A 24,356-nucleotide genomic window follows, 5' to 3' on the forward strand; every position below is an offset into this window, starting at 1 on the left:
CGGATGATTCACGTTCAGATTTGACTCCAAATAACGAGGCTGAGATAAACTGCCTGTTTACATGAGTCCCACTGTTTCAGTTTCCTGCTGCGTTCTTCATGCAGACAAAACATCTATTTGTTAAATGACTTAAAAAAACATGTGGATGTTCCTGTATTTTCAGTTTCACATCATTATAAATAAAGAATATTTGGTGCATTGACCAAATCAAAGTTTTAAAGACGCCACAGTCGCCTCCAGTGAGTAAACCATAACCAATCATGAGCCTCGCAGCTTGAAATCACATTAACGCACCGAGGCATGAATTTATATGTATTTTTATTTCCTACATTGGCTGAACGAGGCTCGAACAAACATGAAAGTCTCTGTGGACACGATCTGCCCTTCCTATATGTGTAACTTTCAAAAGACGCTCATGCAAACGTGCGTGTGTATCATCAGTTGTTGCATGTATGTATGTACAGTATGTGTGTGTGTGTGTGTGTGTGTGTGTGTGTGTGTGTGTGTGTGTGTGTGTGTGTGTGTGTGTGTGTGTGTACAGTAAGTGTATATTTGTGTTGCTGTATAACTGTAGGCCAGTCCCTGCAGCTGAGCCCTCGTCTCAGCGGGTTTCTCTCGACGCCTAAAAGATGCAAACGGCCCCTGAAGAGCCTGTAACATTGATATTTAGACACGTATAGATTTTTACCATTAATGTTTCATAAAGTGTCACAAGGACAAGAATAATATCAACAGCCTCGTTCCTTTAACTAAATAATATCACAACCTGTCACAGGGACGTCATCCTACAGTACTATTATATTATTTTATTATTATCATTATTATGTATCTTTCTGTTGCTGAAGAGCAAAGATCAGCAGAGGAAGCGTGAGATGAAGAGTAGAGAGATGACAAACTGGAGACATACGAGGAAGAGGAGGAGGAAGATGACAGGTTAGAAGGTAAAGACGTTTATACGTGGACAAGTAACAGGCCTTACATGATTGCACGTATACGTACACAAACACACACGCTCACACAAACACACACGCTCACACAAACACACACGCTCACACAAACACACACGCTCACACATGCACGCACGCTTGTCACCTTTCTTGACATCAAACCCACAGGGACACCACATAGTGGACGTCTCTGAGATTAATGTGTGTGTCCATGGCCACGGCTGTGCCTTATTTACATACATATTAAATATATACAAAGTAGCACAAACACACACACACACACACACACACACACACACACACACACACACACACACACACACACACACACACACACACAGCTCGTAGTCAGTCAGAGTTTCAGAAGGTGCTTTTCAGAAAAATGTCTAATATGAGTTTGACATTCATGCTGCATCCTGTTTAAACACGTGTGTGTGTGTGTGTGTGTGTGTGTGTGTGTGTGTGTGTGTGTGTGTGTGTGTGTGTGTGTGTGTGTGTGTGTGTGTGTGTGTGTGTGTGTGTGTGTGTGTGTGTGTGTGTGTGACAGGTGTCCCTGCCTGAGATAAACCACTAATAACTTCAGACTCTGTAGCTTATCTGTTTATAAAAGCTGTGGATGCTAATACACGGACACATGACACAGGCTGACGGGCTGATAAGACGTCACACCGCCGCCCTTCTGGAGAAAAAAGATTAAAAAAACAAACGCTATGAATATGAATAAGTTGCTCTGAGCTCTCACTTCCTGTGTCTCCAGGTTTCACACAGAGAAATGAGGTCTGGATTGTTTCCACTTCGACCGGTGACTCAGATCAATGGTCGACACACGTGAGTTAGTTGTAAACTGCAGACGCATTAAAAACAGGTGAAAGGAGGCGGAGCCGTCCTCTGATGGTCGACGTGCGTCAGTCGGACTCAGCAGATTCTGATCGTGCTGTGATAATTCGTGGATTTAGTGACTTCATTCCAGATCTTCACTGAGTTTTCTTCCACTGATGGAGAAGAGGAAACGTGACGAGGGTCGGTGTTCGTCACCGTCTCTCAAACATCAGGCAGAAAAGCTGATAGAGATAATTTAGGATAATCTGTTTACACTGCAGAAGGTTAAAGCTAATCTCTTTATATGATGTGAAGGATGTAGGTGGTCTCACATCGTCCAATCAGCAGCAGCAACATGTCTCACTTTGTTTGATGGATGAAGTTCATCCTAAAGCTCGGGGAGTTCACAGCTGCAACAATATCAACGGTGCCACAGTTCCACAGTTTATATCAAACATCTCAAAGTATTTAAAGTCCTCAAGGATTTTGTTTAGATATCAAATTTTCTTTTCACGTCATTCAAACGCTGATAAAGAAAAAGGTCAGAGGTCGATTGCAATGACTCACAGACTGAATAGACGTCACATGTAATTCTGATGAAAAGAGAGAACAGAACATCTTAAAGTCGACAAGGTCAAAACCTGACAGTTAATGAGCAGCACAGAGGTGTGAATAGAGCTGACACACAAACAGAGACACAACAAGGACACACAACAAGGACAGAGAGGGAAACAAGACACAACGATGAAGCTGTGGAATCAAAGTGGAATTCATGAAAATAACATTACGCTCGATAATGAACGATGAATGAATCTGTTAATTATATATTTTATATTTATTGACCTTTCACATTCTTTTTTAAACGCTTTTTTGCAGCATGAATCTTTAATTAAAAATTTTAATATCATTCAGATTTGTGATAGTGTTCGTGCTAAAATAATTAAAATCATGTTTCTGTTTCTCTGTTCACATGAACATGATTAATAAGTATTTAAATTAGATATTATTGTTTGTACTTCACATTTAAATGTATAAGAAGAATTTAATTAGTATATTAAACCTACTCTGTTGTGTTTTCATCAGTGTATTTGTGCACTTGTCACTTTGGCCTAAAGCAATGGGACCACTGGGCGTCCCCTCAGCCCCCTGTCAGCGTTGCAGTGTCAGCCCTCGACCTGCATCAGCAGCTTTTATAAATAGAGCTTCATTCATCAATCCAATCATTGATCCAATTAGAACAGCAACAGCAGCCGAGCGGCAGGAAAACCAGGAACTGGGCACTGATGACGGGAGTGTGTGTGTGTGTGTGTGTGTGTGTGTGTGTGTGTGTGTGTGTGTGTGTGTGTGTGTGTGTGTCTGTGTGTGTGTGTGTGTGTGTGTGTGTGTGCGTGTGTAGGGAGGATATTGTGGGATGCGCAAGTGTGATAAACCGGGATTTTCAGAGGTTTAGCTCAGTGCTAATACGTCGCTATCACAGACAGATGAGAAATACTAATCTCAGGTGAGTGAGTGTGTGTGTGTGTGTGTGTGTGTGTGTGTGTGTGTGTGTGTGTGTGTGTGTGGTGTAACTGATTGTTACCAACAAACACTTCTTTCCTCTGGTTTTAAATATTTTATACTTAAAACAAAAACAAAGGAATTATTATAGAAACTCTGAATAATTATTATTCTGATAAAAAAAGATTCTATTTGAAACTGCGTGTTATATTTCTGGACGTTTGAGTTTTCTGAATTTGTTAAAATTCGAAGCTTGTGAAACACACTCATTGGGTTTGATTGACAGGGTCAGAGAGGTTAATGAACATGTAATAATGTTCCAGGCTTCAGTTTGACAGACTCGGACAGATTCTGACTCCTCGCGTGCGACGAGGTGTCGACACTTAAAGAGAGATAAAGATTAATGTGATAAGGACCACGGGATTAACATTAGGACGATTAGGTCCAGATTAGGACGCATGCAGCAGCGAGAGGAGGAGGGAGGAGAATCCAGGTTAGTGAGAGTTTAACTAACTTCTTGTGATGCAGCAGCAGCTTGTTCGAACTGAGGCTGAACATCCTCAGGTTTCCTTCATCATCTCAGTTCGAGTCATGAGGAGACGTTTGGGCCTTGAACAGGTTACAAGCTGAGTGCATCAAACGGGGGGGGAGGACGACTGGAGTCATGCACAAACTGTGACGGCAAAACCTGACTCGACTTTTAATATTCAGGACAATTCCCACCATCGCTGCAGCATCATCCTGTTTCTAACGTTTCTTCTCGTGTTTGAATTCTCTTACGATCCCTCAAAGGGTTTTTAAATCGCTCCCCCCACCCTCAAAATCACATCCCTCTCTTCCCCTGAAGACATTTGTGGAAGCAACATGGTGGGAATCTGCCGCTGTGATTAAACAATAAAAAGAGAGAGAGAGAGGATTTGGCTTCCTTCGTGTGTTCGCCTGTGAAAGTTCTCTGATTTCAATAAGAGACGAAAGAGGGAGGCAGAGAAATCCTCTGGGTCCAAGTTCTTCTAAATATATACGACAAAACCCGATCACGCTGCCATCCTCCGTCTTTCCCACAGGCTTAACACACCACACACCACACACACACTTTCAAACCCGTCCTACTCCTGGAATCCCCCCCGCCTGCTGTTCCATGTACCCAAACCCCCTGGATCTCTCCAGCGCTGCAGGAGCGAGCCAGAGATTCTGCCTTTGATCTTTTCCTCTTTTCTCCTCCTGCAGCCAAGTTCTTTTTTTGGGCAGAAAAGCTCCTGCTGCTGCTGCGAGATCCAGGGACAAGCTGCCTTTAGTCACCAAAGACCACAGAGTGTGTGTCTGTGTGCATGTGTGTGTGTGTGTGTGTGTGTGTGTGTGTGTGTGTGTGTGTGCGTGTGTGTGTGTTTGCGTGTGCATGTGTGTGCGTGTGCAAGCAATGGAGGAAGAGCGAGCTGCAGGAACACATAAAGATAATTATTAGGGCAGGAAACGGAGAAACAAAGAGGTTACATAACTCGTCAAAGCTGGAAGAACGACGAGCTGCAGCGGGGGGGAGGAGGAGGAGGAGGAGGAGGAGGAGGAGGAGGAGGAGGAGGAGAGTTTTAAAAGTCAGAGACGAAACGGGTGATTAAAAATGAATGTGAGGAAGAAGAGGAGGATGAAGAGAGCGCCAACGATACGGAAAAAAAAATGTTTCTCATGAATTCACTTTGTAAAAGAGGCCGAAAGAAAATCTGTTGAAAAGCAACGAAAGGCGAAGCCGAGAGAAAGATATTTATATTATAATATAATATTTATATGAGCTGCACGAACGATGCTTTGTGTTTTAAAGTGGAACATGTTTCTACGTGCTGTTTGAACAGTGCTGCATGAAGTGAGAACACAGAGACACTCTGAGGTTGGATTTCATGTAACGAGCAGTTCTGCAGACAGGAAGGTGATGAAGGAGGTGGTGGAGACCAAAGCAGAGACAAAAGGAAACTCTGTGCTAACATTCATTAAACTGATGATAGTGGAGCTCTGTGTCTCAGGATCAGGTCTCACGAACATTTTACCACTAATCCTGATTATGCGATGGATTTGCTAATGTTTCCACAAGAGGACGTGAAACAGGGCTAATTTAAATTTAACATTCATTTTAAACTGCTGTGAATAATGATAATAGTTTAATACATTAATAGATCTGATCTGATCATCATCTATCTGAAGTATTTTAGTGTATTATGAATTATATTTTGAGCACAAAATCAATAAAACACACAAAAATATCAAAGCTGAAGGTGAATGATAAAATGTGTATTTTATATTTTTTGTTAAGTATTTGCTTTTCAGTTGTTTAACCTATGCAAACTGTATAAATATTATTATTTATATATTATCATTATTCAAACTTTCTATAGATACCATAATGTTATCATAATTATTTCAGCCATGATAATAGTTTATCAAAAATGCGATAATGTAAAAGTCCTAATTATCAGGACACATTTCCACTGATGGAATGTGTCAGATTAATGTACAATGAGCAGGTGGAGCTACTGGTTTAACCAACTTAATATATAACAATGTACATAACATATAATATATTTTATGAGATGATCATATATGCTCTTCTAAAATATGAAAATGCTAAATAACTGTTAACTGTTCTGAATAAAAACAATAAAGTGATAAACTGTGGTGGAGAGAGGAGACAGAAAGTGTGTAGGTTGAACATCTCGAGCAGAAGTTGGTGGAAGACGTAATCCTCTGGTCTCTTCCCACTCACTGACTGGTTAATGACAGTTATTTCACCCTGCAGCGATCAGGCTCTGGCACTTTATCACCGCGCTCGCTCTGTGACAATGATTGCACCGAGCAGCGCCTCACAAATCCCCGCGCTCCTTTTCTCACGCTTCCACCGGCTCCCACTTGCTTACTCCGGTAATTGACAGCAACTGGTCCTTTGTGGAGAGCGTTACGAGTCCGTGATGAGCTCCTCGCACCTGGATCCTCTCTAATACCCTCCTCATTCTCTTTGTGCCTCTCTGCTGCCTGGCTCTAATGGCAGCGACGTGGCTTTTTACAGGGCTCTCTGACAAAGGGGGGGGGGGATGGAGCCCTCAACTGGCTCTGGATTTGCAGAGATTTAGCGTTTTCTGGTTTTATACGAGCGCGGCGCTGCCAGGCCTGTCATCAAGCCCCATGAAGGGCGCCCCTCCCTGGGCAGGAAGCTGTCAGGTTTCCGTCCCGAGTCATCGGGGGCACAGAGGAGAAACTCGCAAGCATCCATTTGAGAATCAGGCGCAGATCAAGAGCTCTGAAAGATGGTTTTGCAGAAAGATTTACAACTGAGGAAACATGATGAGTGTGTGAGCGAGCGAGACAAATGGAGGCTTCTTCTCGGGGGTTAAGAGTTGAGGAGAATCAGATGGTTCGTGGTCTAACAGACGCCAGATAATACGACTGATTTCTCCATTTCTGGAATCGAGTCCAACAGATAATTTTTCCTATGATGGAGAAAAAGGCAGAATTACGAACAAAAGAAGCAGCAGAGAGAGAATGAAGAGGGAGCGGAGGAGGATGGGGGGTTGCTTTAAAAGAAGCAGAGTAATGAAATGATAAATGGGAGGAATAAATTGCCAAATGCAAGATGTATAACAAAATTTTCCAGCGAGGAGAGCGGAGAGAAGCTGGGGCTGAGATTAGATAAGAGGGCGAGGGAGGAATGGAGGAGAACAAGATAAATGAGGAAGAGATTGTTTTAGAGGTAATGGTGTAGTGAAGTGGTGTTTTATTAAATGAGAAAAGTAAGTGATGGAGGGAGTGTTCGGGGCGTGAGTGGATAACACGAGGCCGATCACTTCAGGATGTGTGTGTACAGACGTCCGTGTGTCCTGGAACTGAGTGTAATCAAATCTCTAATGGGGCGGTGGGCGGGCGCACAGCAGGAGATGCATGGGTCGCCTAATTCAGGGTGACAAACACACACAATGAGAGACACTCACACAGACTAACACACACACACACACACACAGAGAGAGAGACACTCACACAGACTAACACACACACACACACACACACACAGAGAGACACTCACACAGACTAACACACACACACACACACACAAAAAGAGCCGAGTGCATTGAGGTAAATTGCACGTTCGTTTAAACCTAATATTTAGCTTGTGCACGGAGAGAGCGCCCGGTGCTATTTTTGCTGCACCGAGTTTTCTTTGTAGAGAGGAAATAAGCAAACAGCCCCCGCTGAGCGAGGAGACAGAAAATGGGTTAAAGAAAGAAACCCAAGGCGGGACTGAATAATTAGCAGAGGAGAGGAAGAGAGAGAGAGAGAGAGAGAGAGAGAGAGAGAGAGAGAGAGAGAGAGAGAGAGAGAGAGAGAGAGAGAGGGAGAAATGAGGTCAGATCACACAGAACCAGAGATGATGGAGATGTGACGGAGAGGAAGTGGGGGGGGGGGAAACGTCCATCAGTCTGCGGAGCTTCTGATTCACATCCTGGGATTTTCTGGGGAATCCTCAGTAGAATCTGGATTCAGAGCTCGTGTACAAACGAAGCCGCCTCATTAACACTGAGACAAAAGTGACGCAGCTAAACACACAGGTCAGAATGTCTCATTTATCTGATTGAACCACTTGTTGAACCGTCAACAGGTTGAGCTGTGATGAGTCTTCATCTAAATCACAAAGTCACACCAGGGATTAAGGGTTCGAGAAAAAGACGGGTGAGGTTTAATATCTGTATTCAGTCCAGAGACGTTTAATTACCACTGTTTATTGATTGTGGAACATGGTCTGATAATGAGGATAAACTGATTGTATTCAGTAAATGTGTTTGATGGAGTCTGAGCTGGTTTCATCTCTGCCTGTGTGGCCGAGAACAGACGAGTGTGGGAACCACTGAAGTTACTGATATACATAAAGTCCCATCAGGGGATGAGACTCACGGGTAGAACGTCATGATGATGAAGGTTATTTGCTTTGTATTAGCTCACCACACGGGTTGTACCTGCACTCACACTGAAAAGTCATCCAATATTCATCTACACTGGTTCAAACCAGAGCGCCGCCGAGGCCGCTGGGAAGATGAGGGGATGACAGGGAGAGAGAGAGAGAGAGAGAGAGAGAGAGAGAGAGAGAGAGAGAGAGGACTAAATGACATTGAGACAAGAAGAAAGAGAACGATGGAGCGGAGGAACCACAGAGCCAGACTTCACTGGACCCGGCGAGGCGAGGCGGGCGTGCACGTGCGTTTGAGGGCGTGTCAGAGGTGGCGTGGTGAGTTCAGGGGCAGTTCAGCTCTGCCCTGGAGTGCAGCGGCAGAGCCTTTAAATTAAGTTAATAGGGAAAAAGGAGAAGATGAGATCAGAACAAAGTCCGTGGAGACAGAGAGGAGAGAGAAGAGGAATAACTAATGACCGGATGGTAAATATGTCTCTCATCTGTGAGCGCTTCCATTAAAAAAACATTAGAGCGTCTCCACAGAATGTAACTTTTCATCTATAATTATATCTCTGCTCCCCGCACGCTGCAGATCTACAGATGGAGCTGCTTCGTTTCAGGAGCTGTTACAGCCTCTTCACGCTGCTGCGAACCTTTTCTCTTCTCAGGTGAAAATAAGTAGAAAGTTTGTACAGGAAACGGCACATTACAGCCGAACAAAGACAGTAAACACAGGTTTGATCTGTGAGCTCAGGATCCAGGGACAGACTGAGATGAAGGGGACGTTTTCACAGAACGATTCTCTTAGATGTGTAAAAGAGGAACGTTCCACTAAAGAGATAAAACCTTCCCTCACTTCTTTTCTTACTCGTCTCGTCAGGAGCTTCTGCACAAATCGTCCAGTTGGTCAGTTTGTAAACAAATTTAGTTTTTGTCAAAGGTCCGAATCGTATTTTCTGGTGTGTTAGGAATAAGTCTGAGAGGAAGGGATATTCAACACCTCACCACGAGACAGAGTTATTATAAATGTACCACTTGTTTGGGTTCATGCTTCTAGAAAGAGTTCATATTAATAAGTAAGGTGTTCAGTGAGGAGCGTGTTCACACCACGTCACATATCTGCTGATTAATGCACTAATTAGTAGAATTAATGAGCTTGTTAGAATAACTGGTTAATAGATGACGGTGGATGTGTGAGGACATCAGTCAGAAAACAGCTGAGAGTCATTAAACTTCCATAAAGACGTCGTGTCTCCGCAGTGTGACAGAGGAAATAATGACACACACACACACACACACACACACACCTGGCGCCGTGTGAAGCCGCGCAGTGTGACCGGGAAACGGCAACGCAAGGAGTTTCAAAGGCCAACGGGAAAATGTTTCCACTCAAACCACAGACGTGGCAGGAACGAGGAACAATGGACGGAGGAGCGGAGAAAGAGAAAAGCAATTGGGAGCAAAACGCTGACGTTCCAAACGAAACAGGTTCTGCCACAAAGCATCAGCTGTGTTTATGTTTGGGTTTTCACACACACACACACACACACACACACACAGCACACACACACACACACACACACACACACACACACACACACACACACACACACACACACACACACACACACACACAGATTCCACTGACGCTGCACAAGTGTCACGGTGAGATTCTCACAGCCTCTACATGTTTCAAGTCAAATACACAAAACACTGATTATTAAAAAGCTCAGTAGACATGAATAAAGGTCACTGTTCTGTATTTGAACATAAATACAGGAAAGTAAAATGTGTCCAAAATACAGGGAACTAATTATTATTTTCACGATCTATTAATTTGCGTATTAATTTCACAATCCATAGTTTCATTGTTCAGGTGATAAAGTTCACAGGAAATGTCTTCGCTCAGCTTCAGGTGACGTCTTCAGGTGTTTTGTCCAAACCTCATGATTTAAAGGACCATTTGTCTTTGAGAGACTGAAAACAACAATTTGTCCAGAAGTTTTGGTTGAAATTCTATTTGTAAGATTAGTCAGTTAAACAAATATTTATATGGTTAAATAGTTTCCTTTCTATTGACTGATTAATGAAGTTATTGCTGCACTTTTGTTGAAAATGTGATGATTAATAATTAAACATTTAATAACTTGACTGACAGTCAGAGCTCAGACCTCCACCACAGTCTCCTTATGAAGCCACATTTTAATTGACTCCCTCTGCACCAGAGTCAGAGTTAATCAGATGCATGAGGCACATCTCCCCAGAACCTGTGTGAGCATCAGGCTGTTTCAGGTCCACTTCCTGTGGCTGCAGCCGGCGAGGGATCACAAGTCAGCCCAGATGATTAAAATGATATTAAAATAATATAATCAGCATAATGTAGCAGTGAGGATCAGCATGAATGACATGGGAATCAAATCCATCTGCTGCGCGGTGACACCACGCTGCCCCCCGTCACACATCACTGCTGCAGGTTTGTCTGGACGTCCTGACGGAGCAGGACGACACAGATCTGCCCCGGGACACTCATTTGTCTTTTTAGACATCAAACAAAGACCTTCTCCTCTCGGGTCTGCAGACACACAGACACACACACAGACACACACACAGACACAGACACACACACACAAACACACACACACACACGGGACGACCTACTGGACACACCTGAAAGACTCTGATGTCACAGTGGACGGGAGATGAATGTTTGGAGGAGGATATGAACTGAGGCCTGAGGTTTGTCTGTTTTCCAGGAGCTGATCCTCCCTCCCTCCCTCCCTCCCTCCCTCCCTCCCTCCCTCCTCCTCCCCTCCCTCCTCCTCTCCTCCTCCCTCCTTCCCTCCCCCTCGCTCCTCTGAGAAGATGAAACCCGACAGGAAGAGGGAAACGGCTCCGTGTGGTCAGAACAGGACAGAAACACTGACCTCCTTCTCCTCCTGCACAAAGCATCTCCTCTTGTCTCTCCTGCTGTCAAACACTTAAAGAAACTCACAGAATGAGGATTTCATGCAGTAAATCCTGCGTCAGCGTGATGCTGCAGATTCTGGATCAGAGACGTGTCAGAGATTAACCTCATATCCAAGATAAGACTCACATCAGGTATTCCAACACACTCTGTTTACCTGGAGTAAAGTGAATCAAAAAGTTACCGCAACTGTCACTGGATACATTTGTTTCATAAGGGAATTTATCAATGTGTGTGTGTGTGTGTGTGTGTGTGTGTGTGTGTGTGTGTGTGTGTCGGATCCAGCCTCTGTCCCTACACGCCCTTGGCTTAACAGAGTCTCTTTTCACCTCAAAATCTCTCCAGATGGCAACACATAATCCCAAATGGCTTCTGTGGCGAACACACACACACACACACACACACACACACACACACACACAACACACACACACACACACACACAGTCATCTCTCTCTGTACCAGTGGTGCCAGGCATCATTACACAATGCTCCTTTCATCCTCAAACACTAAAACAATGGTTCATCTGAGAACAGAGGTTTGGTTGATGTGTGAATCTGTGTGTGTGTGTGTGTGTGTGTGTGTGTGTGTGTGTGTGTGTGTGTGTGTGTGTGTGTGTGTGTCAGATCTGATCCCCTCTAAATCTGCAGCTGTGTTATATTTTACAGCCCAATTCATCACTTCAACACTTGAAACCTTCTGTTGGAGCTGATCTCACCAGAGTGAAGTGAACGAGCAGCGACCGCAGCACAGCCCAACATCACCATCTGACGTCATCCACCCAGGTCCTCTACTGATGATACTTTTAAAGTGAAGCTGTATTGATTTAGAAAATCATCTTCAAGCTTAAATAAACTTACATTTCAGGTGAACATCCTGATGAAATCATACATTTGAGGCCCAAAGTCTCCACAAACCTTTTCTCACGTTCCTTAAAGCTGCTGATAAAACCATGAATCAAGAGAAATAGAAAACAGAAGATTCTTGATTTAACTTTGCACTTGCAGGTAATTAAAGTTCTCGAGTTCATTCCAGCTGAAAGGTTGAAAACACCATGAAAATGAAATGGAAAGGACGAATAACAAATAAACAAGAGCTGCTCTCATATGCAGGTCCAGCTTTATGAAGACATTACGTGTTAAATGTGTTGTAATAGCCCTTATAAAGTGCTCGTTAATACCAGCGCTGCAGCAGCGTGCAGCTGCACAAATGTAGTGCATTAAAACCCTGAAACGCATTAACGCTGCCCAGATTAAAAACGAGCCACTACAGCGGCTGCTGGAATTAAAGCGGTCAAACGACTTGTAGCGGAGTCTATCGGGAGACTTCAGGGGCATTAAAACGCAGCGAGGAGGAGAGCAGGCCCGTAAAAAGCCATGAGGTTTTATAGGTGTCCATAAACAGGAGGGACAGCGATGGCGTGCGAGAGGGAGCGAGCAGGCCTCTGCCGGTCGGAGCCATTTCTCTCAGCCCTTCTTTTCCCTCCTGAACATAAAACCCGGTGCCGAGTCGCTGCACACGCATCAGGCAGGGGCAGGATTTACAGGTGGAAGCCGGACGCATGACGCCTGGCGGTTTATCGTCCGGCTGCAGGGACACGCCGCCGCAGAGCTACACAGCACATTTCTGCTTTTCACTTCATGACGTAACCCGGGGTTGATTTTTAACGACTCGTTCTTTATATTCTACAGCTTCACACACACACACTGTGGTTATTCACAAGTATTTTTAGACTCAACACATTTAAATTTGAATCCTTAGTGTCCAACAACACATCTTATTTCTGACAATATGGAGAAAGCTCTTAAAAGTCTTTTTTAGACCTTTTTAGAAAAAACAGCTTTATTTAAATTTGATTAATTCAAGGACGGACGAGGGAACGACCCAGAACAGGGAAATAAAATTAGGAAAACATTTTATTTTTCCCTTCTAACATTTTGGTTTCCTGCTGCAGACGTTTTTAACCGTTTCCACACTAAAGTAAACGCGGCCTGTTTGTGTTTAGTGTGTTTCTATTGTTCTTTTACTGCGGGCGAGTAAATCCTCCCCGGCTCTGGAGGAGAAGTGATTCCAAGGCCAATTAGGCAGCCAGTAAAATAAAAGCTTTATTGACAACATCTCCCCGCGTCCCGATTGGCTGAGCCTGCAGCCGCTCGCTCCGCTCTGTGACCTCTCTCTCGCAGTCGTACTCCCAGGACGCCACGCTGCAGTTTAACAGAGCGCCCAGGTAGGTCACCGCCGCGCAGCATCAAAGACTCCACGCCGTCGGTCTCCCAGGATCCTCGGCTCCTGTTTTATTCATCACGGTTTGCCATGTTTATCTGAATCACCCTCTCCTCTCGCTGAACGACTCTGCCGCTTCACCCTATTTGTCAGTTTAACACCGGCGCCGCGTGGACCGCCGTAATTGACTTTCAAAACAGAGACAATAAATCTCACCTCCACCGCAAAGAATAAGACTTCAGAGATTAGAGACATTAGCATTCAGCGGGAGGGAGAAGACGGAACTCAGGTGGTTCCACACGAACACAAACAGGAAGAACGTGAGAAGAAAGGAAAATAAGAGCAAGATTTAAATATACACCACCGAGTTGAAGGAAAGCTTTTATTTTGGAGGTAGAAGATTTATAAATCGCAGCCTCATTTCCTTCCAGCTGTTAAGAGCGAGGGAGTTAAATCTAAAGCAAAAGTTATTAAAATGTCCAACGTTCATAACAATCTGCTCAACTCTCAACGTATTTCCCATGATGCACTGCAAGGTTTGCATGGATTTCTTCACACGAGCTGGATTCACGATGCTTTCCGTTAAAATAAAAAAAGAAGCGAGGAGCAGCAAAGCCGTTGAGCAGCTGGAGGAACTTTGAACGAACTTATTTAACAAAAAAAAAGTCTCCAAACTCATTAGTGGTAAAACTTTGGAAAGAATAAATCGGTGCATATCTGCGATATTCTGCCCGATGCTGGTACTCGGTGATTTTACTCTGAGATTCTAATATCAACAAACCAATAAATCAGTCGATTCAATCATCACTTTGTGGAAAATGCTCAATAAAATCTCTCTGGTTTATCCAATGAAGTCACTGCATCGTGTTGAACGTGAAATGTGAATTTAATTCATCATATCAATGTAAAGTCTCCTCAAAGTAAAACATTCAGAAAAGAACGTAAAATAATAAAATATACCAATTTATAATCTTAACATCTGTCGGAATAAACCCAGAAAAAAAATCACGTTCATTTGTAAAAAACAACCAAATTAGATTTTTGGTTATTTGCAAGTAAAAAAAAACAATCAAATTACACTAAATTAATCATAAATTATACAAAACTACATCCACGCACTCAATCAGTGTTTCCCCCACAATGCACCTGGTCACACATCAGGATCCATTTGACGAGCACTTCATCAGAGCAGCTCTCAGTGCATCTGCACCGCGTCACAGCACAAAGTGTTTATACTTAATTTGTTTCACTTACACATGCAGGGCGTGTTTATAATATATGAGTAGAAATACTTCATAAATCTAAATATCGAGTTAAAGGTCAGACGTATTAGTGGTTTGTCACAGGTAGTGAATCATTTCTGTCCCAGCATGGAGCCACACAAGAATATTTCAGAAGTGTAGAAACAAATATGTAGAAAGATATGTTTATAGATTATCTGTCTCGTTTTAACGATGTTTCTTCAAGATAAACTCGATGAGTCGTCACATCTCTCTCATCTGATCCCTCCCCCCTCGTGTGTCACTCGTTCTATTTGTTCATCTCCTGATCAACACGTTTTCATTACTGCATCTCGTGATCCAGAGCAAATCGCTGAGTCAGCAGGGAGGTGCAGTGAGGGAGGTGCAGTGAGGAGGTGCAGTGAGGGAGGTGCAGTGAGGGAGGTGGAGGGAGGGAGGTGCAGTGAGGGAGGTGCAGTGAGGGAGGTGGAGGAGGGAGGTGGAGGAGGGAGGTGCAGTGAGGGAGGTGGAGGGAGGGAGGTGGAGTGAGGGAGGTGCAGTGAGGGAGGTGCAGTGAGTGAGGTGCAGCGAGGGAGTCGCAGTGAGGGAGGTGGAGTGAGGGAGGTGCAGTGAGGGAGGTGCAGGGAGGGAGGTGGAGGGAGGGAGGTGCAGTGAGGGAGGTGCAGTGAGGGAGGTGGAGGAGGGAGGTGCAGTGAGGAGGTGGAGGAGGGAGGTGGAGGAGGGAGGTGCAGTGAGGGAGGTGGAGGAGGTGGAGGGAGGAGGTGCAGTGAGGGAGGTGGAGGGAGGTGGAGGGAGGGAGGTGCAGTGAGGGAGGTGGAGGAGGGAGGTGCAGTGAGGGAGGTGGAGGGAGGGAGGTGCAGGGAGGGAGGTGGAGGAGGGAGGTGGAGGAGGGAGGTGCAGTGAGGGAGGTGGAGTGACGCACTGCACCTCCCTCACTGCAGTGCTGGGTTTACAGCTGGAGGTGTGTGTGTGTGTCTATGTGTGTCTGTGTGTGTGTGTTGTGTGTGTGTCTGAACATCTTTATTTTACGTGAATAAACAGAAAAGATATGTTTATGATTAAAAAGAATCATCTTGTTTTAACATTATTGTCGGAACGAGTCACAGTTGAAACTGATCAGGAGCCAGAACTGGAGTCAGGAGAAGCATGAAAAGAAGGAGAAGTATGTGAGGATGGAAACAGAAGAAATGTTCCTGTGGACAAGTGGAGAGACAGAATGGAAGAGGAGACAGACGGGAAGAAGACAGAAGACAGATGTTCCACCACTAACTGCACATGTCCACATGTCAGACAGGTTCATCGTCCGCAGCCGAGAGTCAAACACACGCAGAGAAAAACCACGACACAAACATCTGTGACGACAACTCGTCTCCGTCAGTTTCACTGCGACTGGAAGCAGCACACAAAGGAGGAGACTGAGCTGCAGCTGAGATCGAGTCACACAGACGTTTATTCTGCTCATGAAGGAAACAGGACTGATTCTAACTTCAGTTTGATTGTTAGAACATCTCCAGTTCTTATTTCATCCTGGTCCAGATTCCTCCTGTTTGTTTAATGTAAGAAAATAAAGTTAAAAATAGAATTTTCCAAAAATGTATCAAAACATCAAAATGTCTGAAATAAATGATGTTATTAGATTAAAGTATGTACAGACAAAGATTTATGTTTAATATATTATTATATTATAGTCACAATAATATAAGGACAATAAAACTAAAATGTCTGGGTGTGTTTATCTCTATACGTTGTCAGCTCAGATTAATGGTTTAGTTTTATTTATCAATATATTGTTCAAAAAGTGTTATTATTTAGAAACGTTGAAACCTTTTTAGTTGTTGTATTATTGATGTTTTGGTATTAAAGTTCAACACATTGATCATTTAATTCAATGTTTCAATGATCAGATTGACGAGTGTTTCTGATTTAATTATTTTTAGACGTGATATCAAACTGAAGATTTAAAAAAAAGGAACAGACACAACACAACAAAAAGAGGGAAGTTTTCCTCCTCTTGTATCTTCACATAAAGAAAACATCTGACCTTCAGAACAACAGCAGCACATCACACACACACACACACACACACACACACACACACACACACACACACACACACACACACACACACACACACACACACACACACACACAGAACAAAGAGCTACAGGTCGAGCTACAAATGAGGTCGTTCAGTCCGAGGAGCTTGTGGAGCTGAGGCTGTGATCATCGATCCCCTGAACTGCTCCACACACACACACACACACACACACACACACACACACACACACACACACACACACACACACACACACACACACACACACTTGAGTGAACACAAGACACACACTTCCAAAGTAGTCATTACACAGTCACTCTGCAAAGCCAACAATTACTGCTGTGTTTCCTCTTCCCTCTCTCTCTCTTCCATTGTATTTGATCTCCCAGTCATTATCCAGTGCAGCAGCGTTTCTTCAGCCCCTCGATCACATCGATCGGCTGCTCAGAGACTCGGAGACTCAGAGACTCAGAGACACTCAGGACTGCAGCTCATCTGCTGGTTGGACACGAGTGTGTGTGGTGGAATGTTCAGACATGTTGGTGTTTGTCCTGTGAAGCAGCAGCAGGTTGTTTCTGGTCATGTTGTGTAGTTGGTGTTTGTGAAGCAGCAGCAGCAGGTTGTCGGGTCCGACTCGTTCAAACAGGAACATGTGGGGAACATCCAGGCGAGGGGCGGAGCCTGTAGAGCAGCAGGAGGCGGAGCCTGTAGAGCAGCAGGAGGCCGGACATGACGTATAAACTCTGCTGTGGAAAGATCAGTGTTGTTGTTTACAGCTCATCCACACCGGCGTCGGCCCTCATCACCAAAAGATCTGGAACCTCCTCGTGTTTCCAAGTGGACGTCTTCATCTTCTACGTGTACGGCTCCTCTTCTCCATCCTGAGATGTTTGTGTTCTTCCAGTCCTTCGTTATCTACTCTGGTTCTTACACATGCTTTGTTTGCTCCTGTGCAGGATTCTTCTGCAAACTGAATTTAAACAGTGAATCACATATTTCAGGACTGTGGATGATGTTGGATCTAGAAGTTTGAAAACCCTCGCAGCTCATTATTTTTCAGTTTTCTTCTTGTGCCTTGTGCATGTGTCGTGTTTCTGTCTTTGTCGGGACATTCTGTCGCCTCCTCACTTCTTCAAATGGCTTTTTGAAGAGTTAAAACTCTCGACTTGAATCCAGCTCCGTCAGTTCTTGTCTGACACTAAATCTCTTCACGGCGACGTTGTGACACAACTGCTTTACTTGACCAAACTCTTATGATCAAAGTCTGAGAACGAGCCGCCGCCGTCTCGCCTCCTACATCTAATTGCATCTCTCGTTGACATGAAAGCGAGACGGAGAGAGGAGAGCTACAGAGCTACAGAGCTACAGAGCTACAGAGCTACGGAGCTACGGAGCCCTGGAGCTACGGGGCTACAGAGCTACGGAGCTACGGAGCTACAGAGCTACAGAGCTACGGAGCTACAGAGCTACGGAGCTACAGAGCTACAGAGCTACGGAGCTACAGAGCTACGGAGCTACAGAGCTACAAAGCTACAGAGCTACGGAGCTACGGGGCCTCATCTGCAGATAAAAGCCTTCGCCTGCTTTATCACAGCGGAGCAGAGCGGTGGGTGCGATTAGCCCGTGAGCTTCGGTGTGAACTCTGATTACCTCAACAGTTCTGTAGGTAGTCCGAGTTCGACAAGCAGCACATCAGTGATTCATTAGCACTCTGTCATTATTAAAGCTGCATGGAGCCGCTCTCCTCGGGGAAGGTGAGGCGTCGGGTTGGAAGCGTTCGCAGCCACACGGTGACAGATAGTGTTACACATTGATTAGCGCCCTGAGCCCTGTTAGAGCTATTAGCTAGCACACCTGATTGAATCAGCCTGAAGAAGAGGAGAGGCTGCAGAGGAAGAGGAAGAAAGGACGAGGAGATACAAAGAAAGAATAAAGGAACCACAGGGAGAAGTGCTGCTCAGCTTTGGGGCGAGAACCACCGAGTTATTTCCAACTCTTCTAACTTCATAAAACTCTGAAGGAGGAAGTGAAGAAGTTGATCAGAGCAGCTGCAGCAGGAAACAGGTTTAATGAGAGACCGAACCACGAGAGTCAACGTGCCCAAAACCAGAACTGTGAATACACGAGATGGGCTCCGGCTTCTGGCTGCACTGTCTCAGCACGGCGTTGTGATGGCGTTGAGCTTCCAGGCGATGGTGCGGTTGAGGTGTTGTCTTTGTATCGTGCAAAATGCAACACAGCGAGGTTTTCCACCTTCACCTTTTTTAGCCGGTTTACTCTCGTTTAGAAAACCTGCTGACGTTGCAGTAAAATTGGTATTTTATTTATTGCCTCCCCCACATCCACACGCTAAACAACTACTAAACCACTCGTGCGACTGGTGATTCCTGACATGTCCAAGCAGGAGATCAACCGAACAACTAGTAGAAATAACTTCTCACTGCTACAGATCCAGGAACCTTTAGTCCAACCCTGACTTTAAACAAGTCTCTGCTCCTTCACTGACTCTGTGATTTATATCTGAGTTTATTTACATCGACCACAGTTTCCTGATCAATCCGAGTAGAGACAAGTAGAGCACCCTCTGCAGTAAAACAGAGCAGGGCGTTCCAGAGTGTCAGCCGTGATGGAGGCAGCAGATGAGTTAGCTTCCCTCTGCCCACAGGCCTCGCTGCTCTCCTCCTCCTCTTCCTCCTCCTCCTCCTCCTCCTCCTCCTGCTCCTAAGAAACTACTGATTTGTGACTGCAGGAATGTGGCATGTCAGGCCACCAGTGCGGCAGCCAATCAATTATTCAGGACAAACACAGCGTTGTGCGGCAGCAGGATGCTGGAGAGATGGATTAGATGGATGGATGGGGAGAGGAGGAGAGGAACGAGGGAGGGAGGGACGAGTGGCTCAGCTATTACTATAACTAAAAGCATCGGCACGGCGCGCAGGGACAGATGGAAATGAGAGCGCTGTTTACCCGAGTGGTGCGGATGTTATTTATATAAGACAGACTCAACCCGCTCCCATAAAGCAGACGGGCAGCCAGACAATTAAAGAGAGCGGAGAGGCGGCGGAGGAAGGAGAGAACATTGCTCTGCGTCTGACCTATTTAGCAAATGAAGAGCCATGAAGGCAGCAGATCTGAACGCACCCTGCAGCAGCAGCCAGGCCTCGGACAGAGAGAACCACCCTGTAACACGCTGATCAGAGTCCGCAGCCGTCACAAAGGCTCTTTAAGTGGGGCAGCGGGTTTCGCAACGCTTTTTGCATTTCGGGTTAAATTTCTCCTCGTCGCCATCTGTTTGTGCTCGGCCTCAAATTAATCATCAAAAAAAAACAACCCACAGGAACAACATGTACTGAGGGTTTGAAGAGGAATTAAAGCCAAACACAGATGGTTCTGCAGCTCAGGTACAGAGAGCTGCAGGAGTCGCCAGCGAGCCGCAGAAAGTCTGAATGATTCTGAGAACTGCAGCGTCAATGAGAAATACGGTCATTGATCGGCTGCTCACCGGGTTCACGCAGCAGCTCGTGAATCACAGGACGACGCAGCTGCTGCATCGTAAACACACCTGATGATTCATGTACATTTGGACAGAGTGCTTCCTCTTTAGAGGATAAATCTGCTTTATTTTCTGATTGTTGATGATTGTGTCCATCAGTTCTGAGATATTTTCCAAACTGATTAACTTCATCAGTTTCCCAGTTAGTGTGTTGATAGATGTGCTTCCTGAGCTGGAGTCTGCTCCGTGTGAGCAGGTTCTCCGCTCGTCTCAGTTTACAGACTCGACCCGGACTCGTTTATTCTGACGTCTGAAAAGTGTGTGGACAGGTTTTCATGTTGTTCATCTCTCGACTGTTTCTGTGTGTTTTTGTTTTGATAATTTGTTCATATGTTGAATTTCTTCCTACCCGGGAGATGTGAGTTACACACAAGAGGATTTCTGTTCCTTTGTTCATTCATTTTAGATTCACATGTCGACCTGTTTCGTTCTGCAGGTGTGTGTGATGATGTGAATCCTCATTTTCTATTGTTTATGCTGCAGTTTGCTCATAAAAACTAAACCCTGATACATTAAAATATTGTTGTATTGATGTTTTTTGAATGCATCACAGACACATCAGGTGATTGATGGTGGAAAACATTTAAATTGAATGAAACACATTAAACACATTGAAATAATGTTTCTCTGTTTCCAGGTATCAAACACAAACCTGATGAGTAAAGCGTCTTAACGACCATTAGCTACATCATTCACACTGACTTCACCTCCACGGGACCCGTTCTGAGAGGACGTCCAGTAAACTGGGACCTAGAGAGAGGAGCTGCTGGGAGCTGCTGGTTTCACACAGGGCTGGTTTCACACAGGGCTGTTTCTAAAGGCGTTTGGACCGGAGCTGGCTGATCAGTGTTATCAGCTGAGCAGCAGACACATCTGCAGCCTGCAGGCAGGATATGAGCTGTGCAGAACACCACTATCACCACTATCGATCGCTCTATATCTGGGGATTGTATGCACGAGGTAAAAGTACATAAAGGCTTTACATGTTTACCTGAGAGTTATTTCACCGCCGTGAGCATCTAAATGTAAATTTCCAAACACCTACATTTTCCCAAAATACTCCCAAGTGATGCAGCCTGGTTCAAAAGGCTTTTTACACCTCAGGCTCGGTTCCTCCTCTTCCTACTTCTGCTTTAAATTAATCATCGAAAAGAGACAGAAATAAGATTCAGCAGCACCGAACAGACACAACCTGCACGCTAACGTTCAGCCTGAACCTCTAACTGGAATAGAAGATAAACATCTGATGACTAAATGGGAGCGCTGACTCAGGTGCAGAGAGGAGACACAACATGTCTGAATGATTCAGAGAACTGCAGCGTCAATGAGGAACTCGTTCATTGATCGGCTGCTTCCTGAGCTCATGGATTTCACAATGGACGACGCAGCTTCCCCGTCCAAACACACCCGACGAGGTGTTTACTGAAGGAGTCGTCAGGCTGCATCCTCACTTCTTCATTCATAGCTTCCTCTTTACACCAGCACACGTATGAACAATGTTAATGGTCATGTATGTTTTCAGGTGAGACTTTTTTCTGTCATGCAGCTCAAACACAGATTTTCATCTGTGTTTGTTTTACTGTTAGTGGACGGATCAAAATGAAACTTGGAGGAAGGAGTCGGAAAGAATTCATCCAAACATCAATGAGAGATTGAAACACTTTCTGTGATTTCTCAGAGAACAGTTCATGGGTCTTGATGAAATTATTTATATTATTAATCAAAGTGTCTAAATGTGTGGATTTAAGAGATGCAGTCTTTTGGGGAATTTCACGTTTTCCCCACTTTCTCAGAGTCATAAAAATAAACTGATAAAAGACAGAATTGTTGTATTTATGTTGTGTTTCAACTGGATCAACAACACAAATCATCCAGAAACTGAGCAAAACTAAGAGAATGAACTAATGTTGGGTGAGGAGCCATTTTGTCTGAGTGTGTAAAACCACTGCATTAGAGCAGTGGCTCCCAAACGAGGGGCCGGGACCCTCAGAGGGACTCGAGACATCGAGGGGGGATCCGGATGTGACTCCCAGGAATCAAATACAATGATAATTTCCTTTGCTTGCTTTAACTTAGTCCAAGTTCATGTGGGTCACAAGTCTCTGAAACTGCTGCTCTGGAGTCTGTTTGTTAATCCAACATTTTAACTGCAGATAAATGTTCCTTCATCACATCTGTCGACACCAGACTCACTGACACTGATGACTAAGAACACTGACTGTTTTCATTTCTCACAGTGGAAACACAACCAACACAACACAGCCACACAAATAGCAACCGGGACTCAGGCACCTGGAGGCGTGAAACGAGACTCATTCACACAATCACAGCAGCAGCGTCACGCTACAGAGAAAGTCCTGACGACAGAAAGAGTTTGTCCAGATTAAAATCCTCAGAATCAGTCGGAGAAAACAGGAGCTCATGTGAACCCTAACCCCCGAATACACAACGTTTTATGCTACATTCACATTAATACATTCAAGTTGTAAAAGTACATGTCACAACTAAGAGTCGGGGGTTTTAGCTCCGTATCAGAAATAATCTCCGCCCACACTAACCCACCTGAAAACACAGGTCACATGACCATTCAGCCACTCTGGTCATGTGGTGTAAACAGGAAGTAGATTGCTCTACGACGGAGGAACAGCGATGTACACTCACCGCATTCACCGCTGGTAGTCGAGTCATGTGACTGATGAGAACCAATCAAAACCAGAACAGCAAAGTTCTTTTGACGTAAACGTAGCAGGCGTAAGTGAAAACGTGTCCGTGCGAACGCAGCCTTAGTGTCGGTGCAGCAGTTTGAGATGTTTGTGCGTCTTCAAGGAAAAACTCAAGTTCGTCTTAAACTCGCAAACAGAACAAGAGACCAAAACGTCATGATGCTTTGGATCCTTTAGGGGGCAGCACTCACCTGAAGCAGCAGCTGCTCCTGGCGGTTGAGGGCCCACGGCGGTCTGTTGCCCTCCAGGGGTCGGTGGCACGGGCCTGGGCCAGGATTTAGCCACAGGAAGTCCGACTCTCATCACGCCGACGTACTCCACAAACGTCCCCGGGAAGTCTCCCTTCTCCTTGGTCCTCTCGTTGGTGCCGTGCAGCCAGCCTTTGGGGCTCCGCTCGGCCCCCTCCTGGTACTCCAGCCCCGCCGTCGCCATCAGCGAGGCCTTGGGGACGGTGAGCAGGTCGCCCGTCTGGAGGTTGATGTCATCGCCACGCTCCCGCTTGTACTCAAAGATGGCCCGGTACTGGAAATTGTCAGATGCCATGGTGACAGGATTTCATAGGATGCCTGAGAATCTGCTGTAGATAAAACGTCTTGAAAAATACCAAACGGAAACTCTGTTGGTTAAAAATCCCTGAGGTGAAACTCAACCGAAACCTGGGAACCTGGGAAACCTGTGGTTCCGCCTGAGATGTGCTGCGTCGTGCTGACGAGGGTGACACAGTGGAAATGATAAAAATCTGATCCCTGAGGTGGAATTCGACACCTTTCTTCTTCTGCAGCCTCCTGAGGCGCAGGTTCAACTTTCCTCGTGCAAAGGTCGTCCAAACGGAGCAGAACCGTCGTCCGGTCTGTGCTTCAGTCCTGACGTCCGTTAAACGTCCTTTCAGTTAAATCCACAGTGTGAAGCCCGACAGCCACAGTCTGAGGCCCGCAGGCTTTTGTGAATCAAACTAACGCAGACGACTGACCAGCCTCCACAAAGTGTGTGTGGTGCATGGAGGGGAGTAGACGGGGAAGGGGTCGAGGGGGGGAGGCTGGGCGGTCTGGACGGTCTGGATCCTGGAGGGTGGCACGGGGCTGCAGGACGGGCTGACCTCCAAACGACGCCTCTGCAGGATGTTGGGGTATGAATGAGACAGAGCCTGCACACACACACCTGAGGAAATCCACTGCAGTGCAGAATTCGGCTTCTCATTCAGAGCGTCCCTGAGTGCACCCCCTCAATGAAATGTGCTGCTTCGCCCCTCCTCGTCTGAGCTCCTGCAAAACTTGAATTAAAGTTGGAATATTAACCTCACACACTTCTTCAAAGGGTTTAAAGTGAGAACACAGAGCTGAGAGTCTGTTCTACACATCACAGATACAAACACAGACATGGGCGTTTGAGAATCAGAGGATTTAGAGAATCA

At 45.2% G+C, this 24,356-nt stretch overlaps 1 protein-coding gene across 2 annotated transcripts in view; it reads right to left on the reverse strand.

The window, feature by feature from the left end:
- pik3r3b (phosphoinositide-3-kinase, regulatory subunit 3b (gamma)) overlaps positions 1-24,356 on the reverse strand; it is a 163,909-nt gene that overhangs the window by 139,164 nt on the left and 389 nt on the right. The window contains exon 2 of one of the 2 annotated variants that reach the window (XM_035176540.2): positions 23,137-24,207. In XM_035176540.2, coding sequence (XP_035032431.1) covers positions 23,137-23,488 — 352 coding nt within the window. In that variant the 5' untranslated portion in view covers positions 23,489-24,207. Of the gene's footprint in view, positions 1-23,136; positions 24,216-24,356 lie in introns of both variants that reach the window. The other variant, XM_035176538.2, reaches the window with a different exon arrangement.

This window comes from Hippoglossus stenolepis, chromosome 14 (assembly GCF_022539355.2).
Source record: "Hippoglossus stenolepis isolate QCI-W04-F060 chromosome 14, HSTE1.2, whole genome shotgun sequence".
Classification (NCBI taxonomy): Eukaryota; Metazoa; Chordata; class Actinopteri; order Pleuronectiformes; family Pleuronectidae; genus Hippoglossus; species Hippoglossus stenolepis.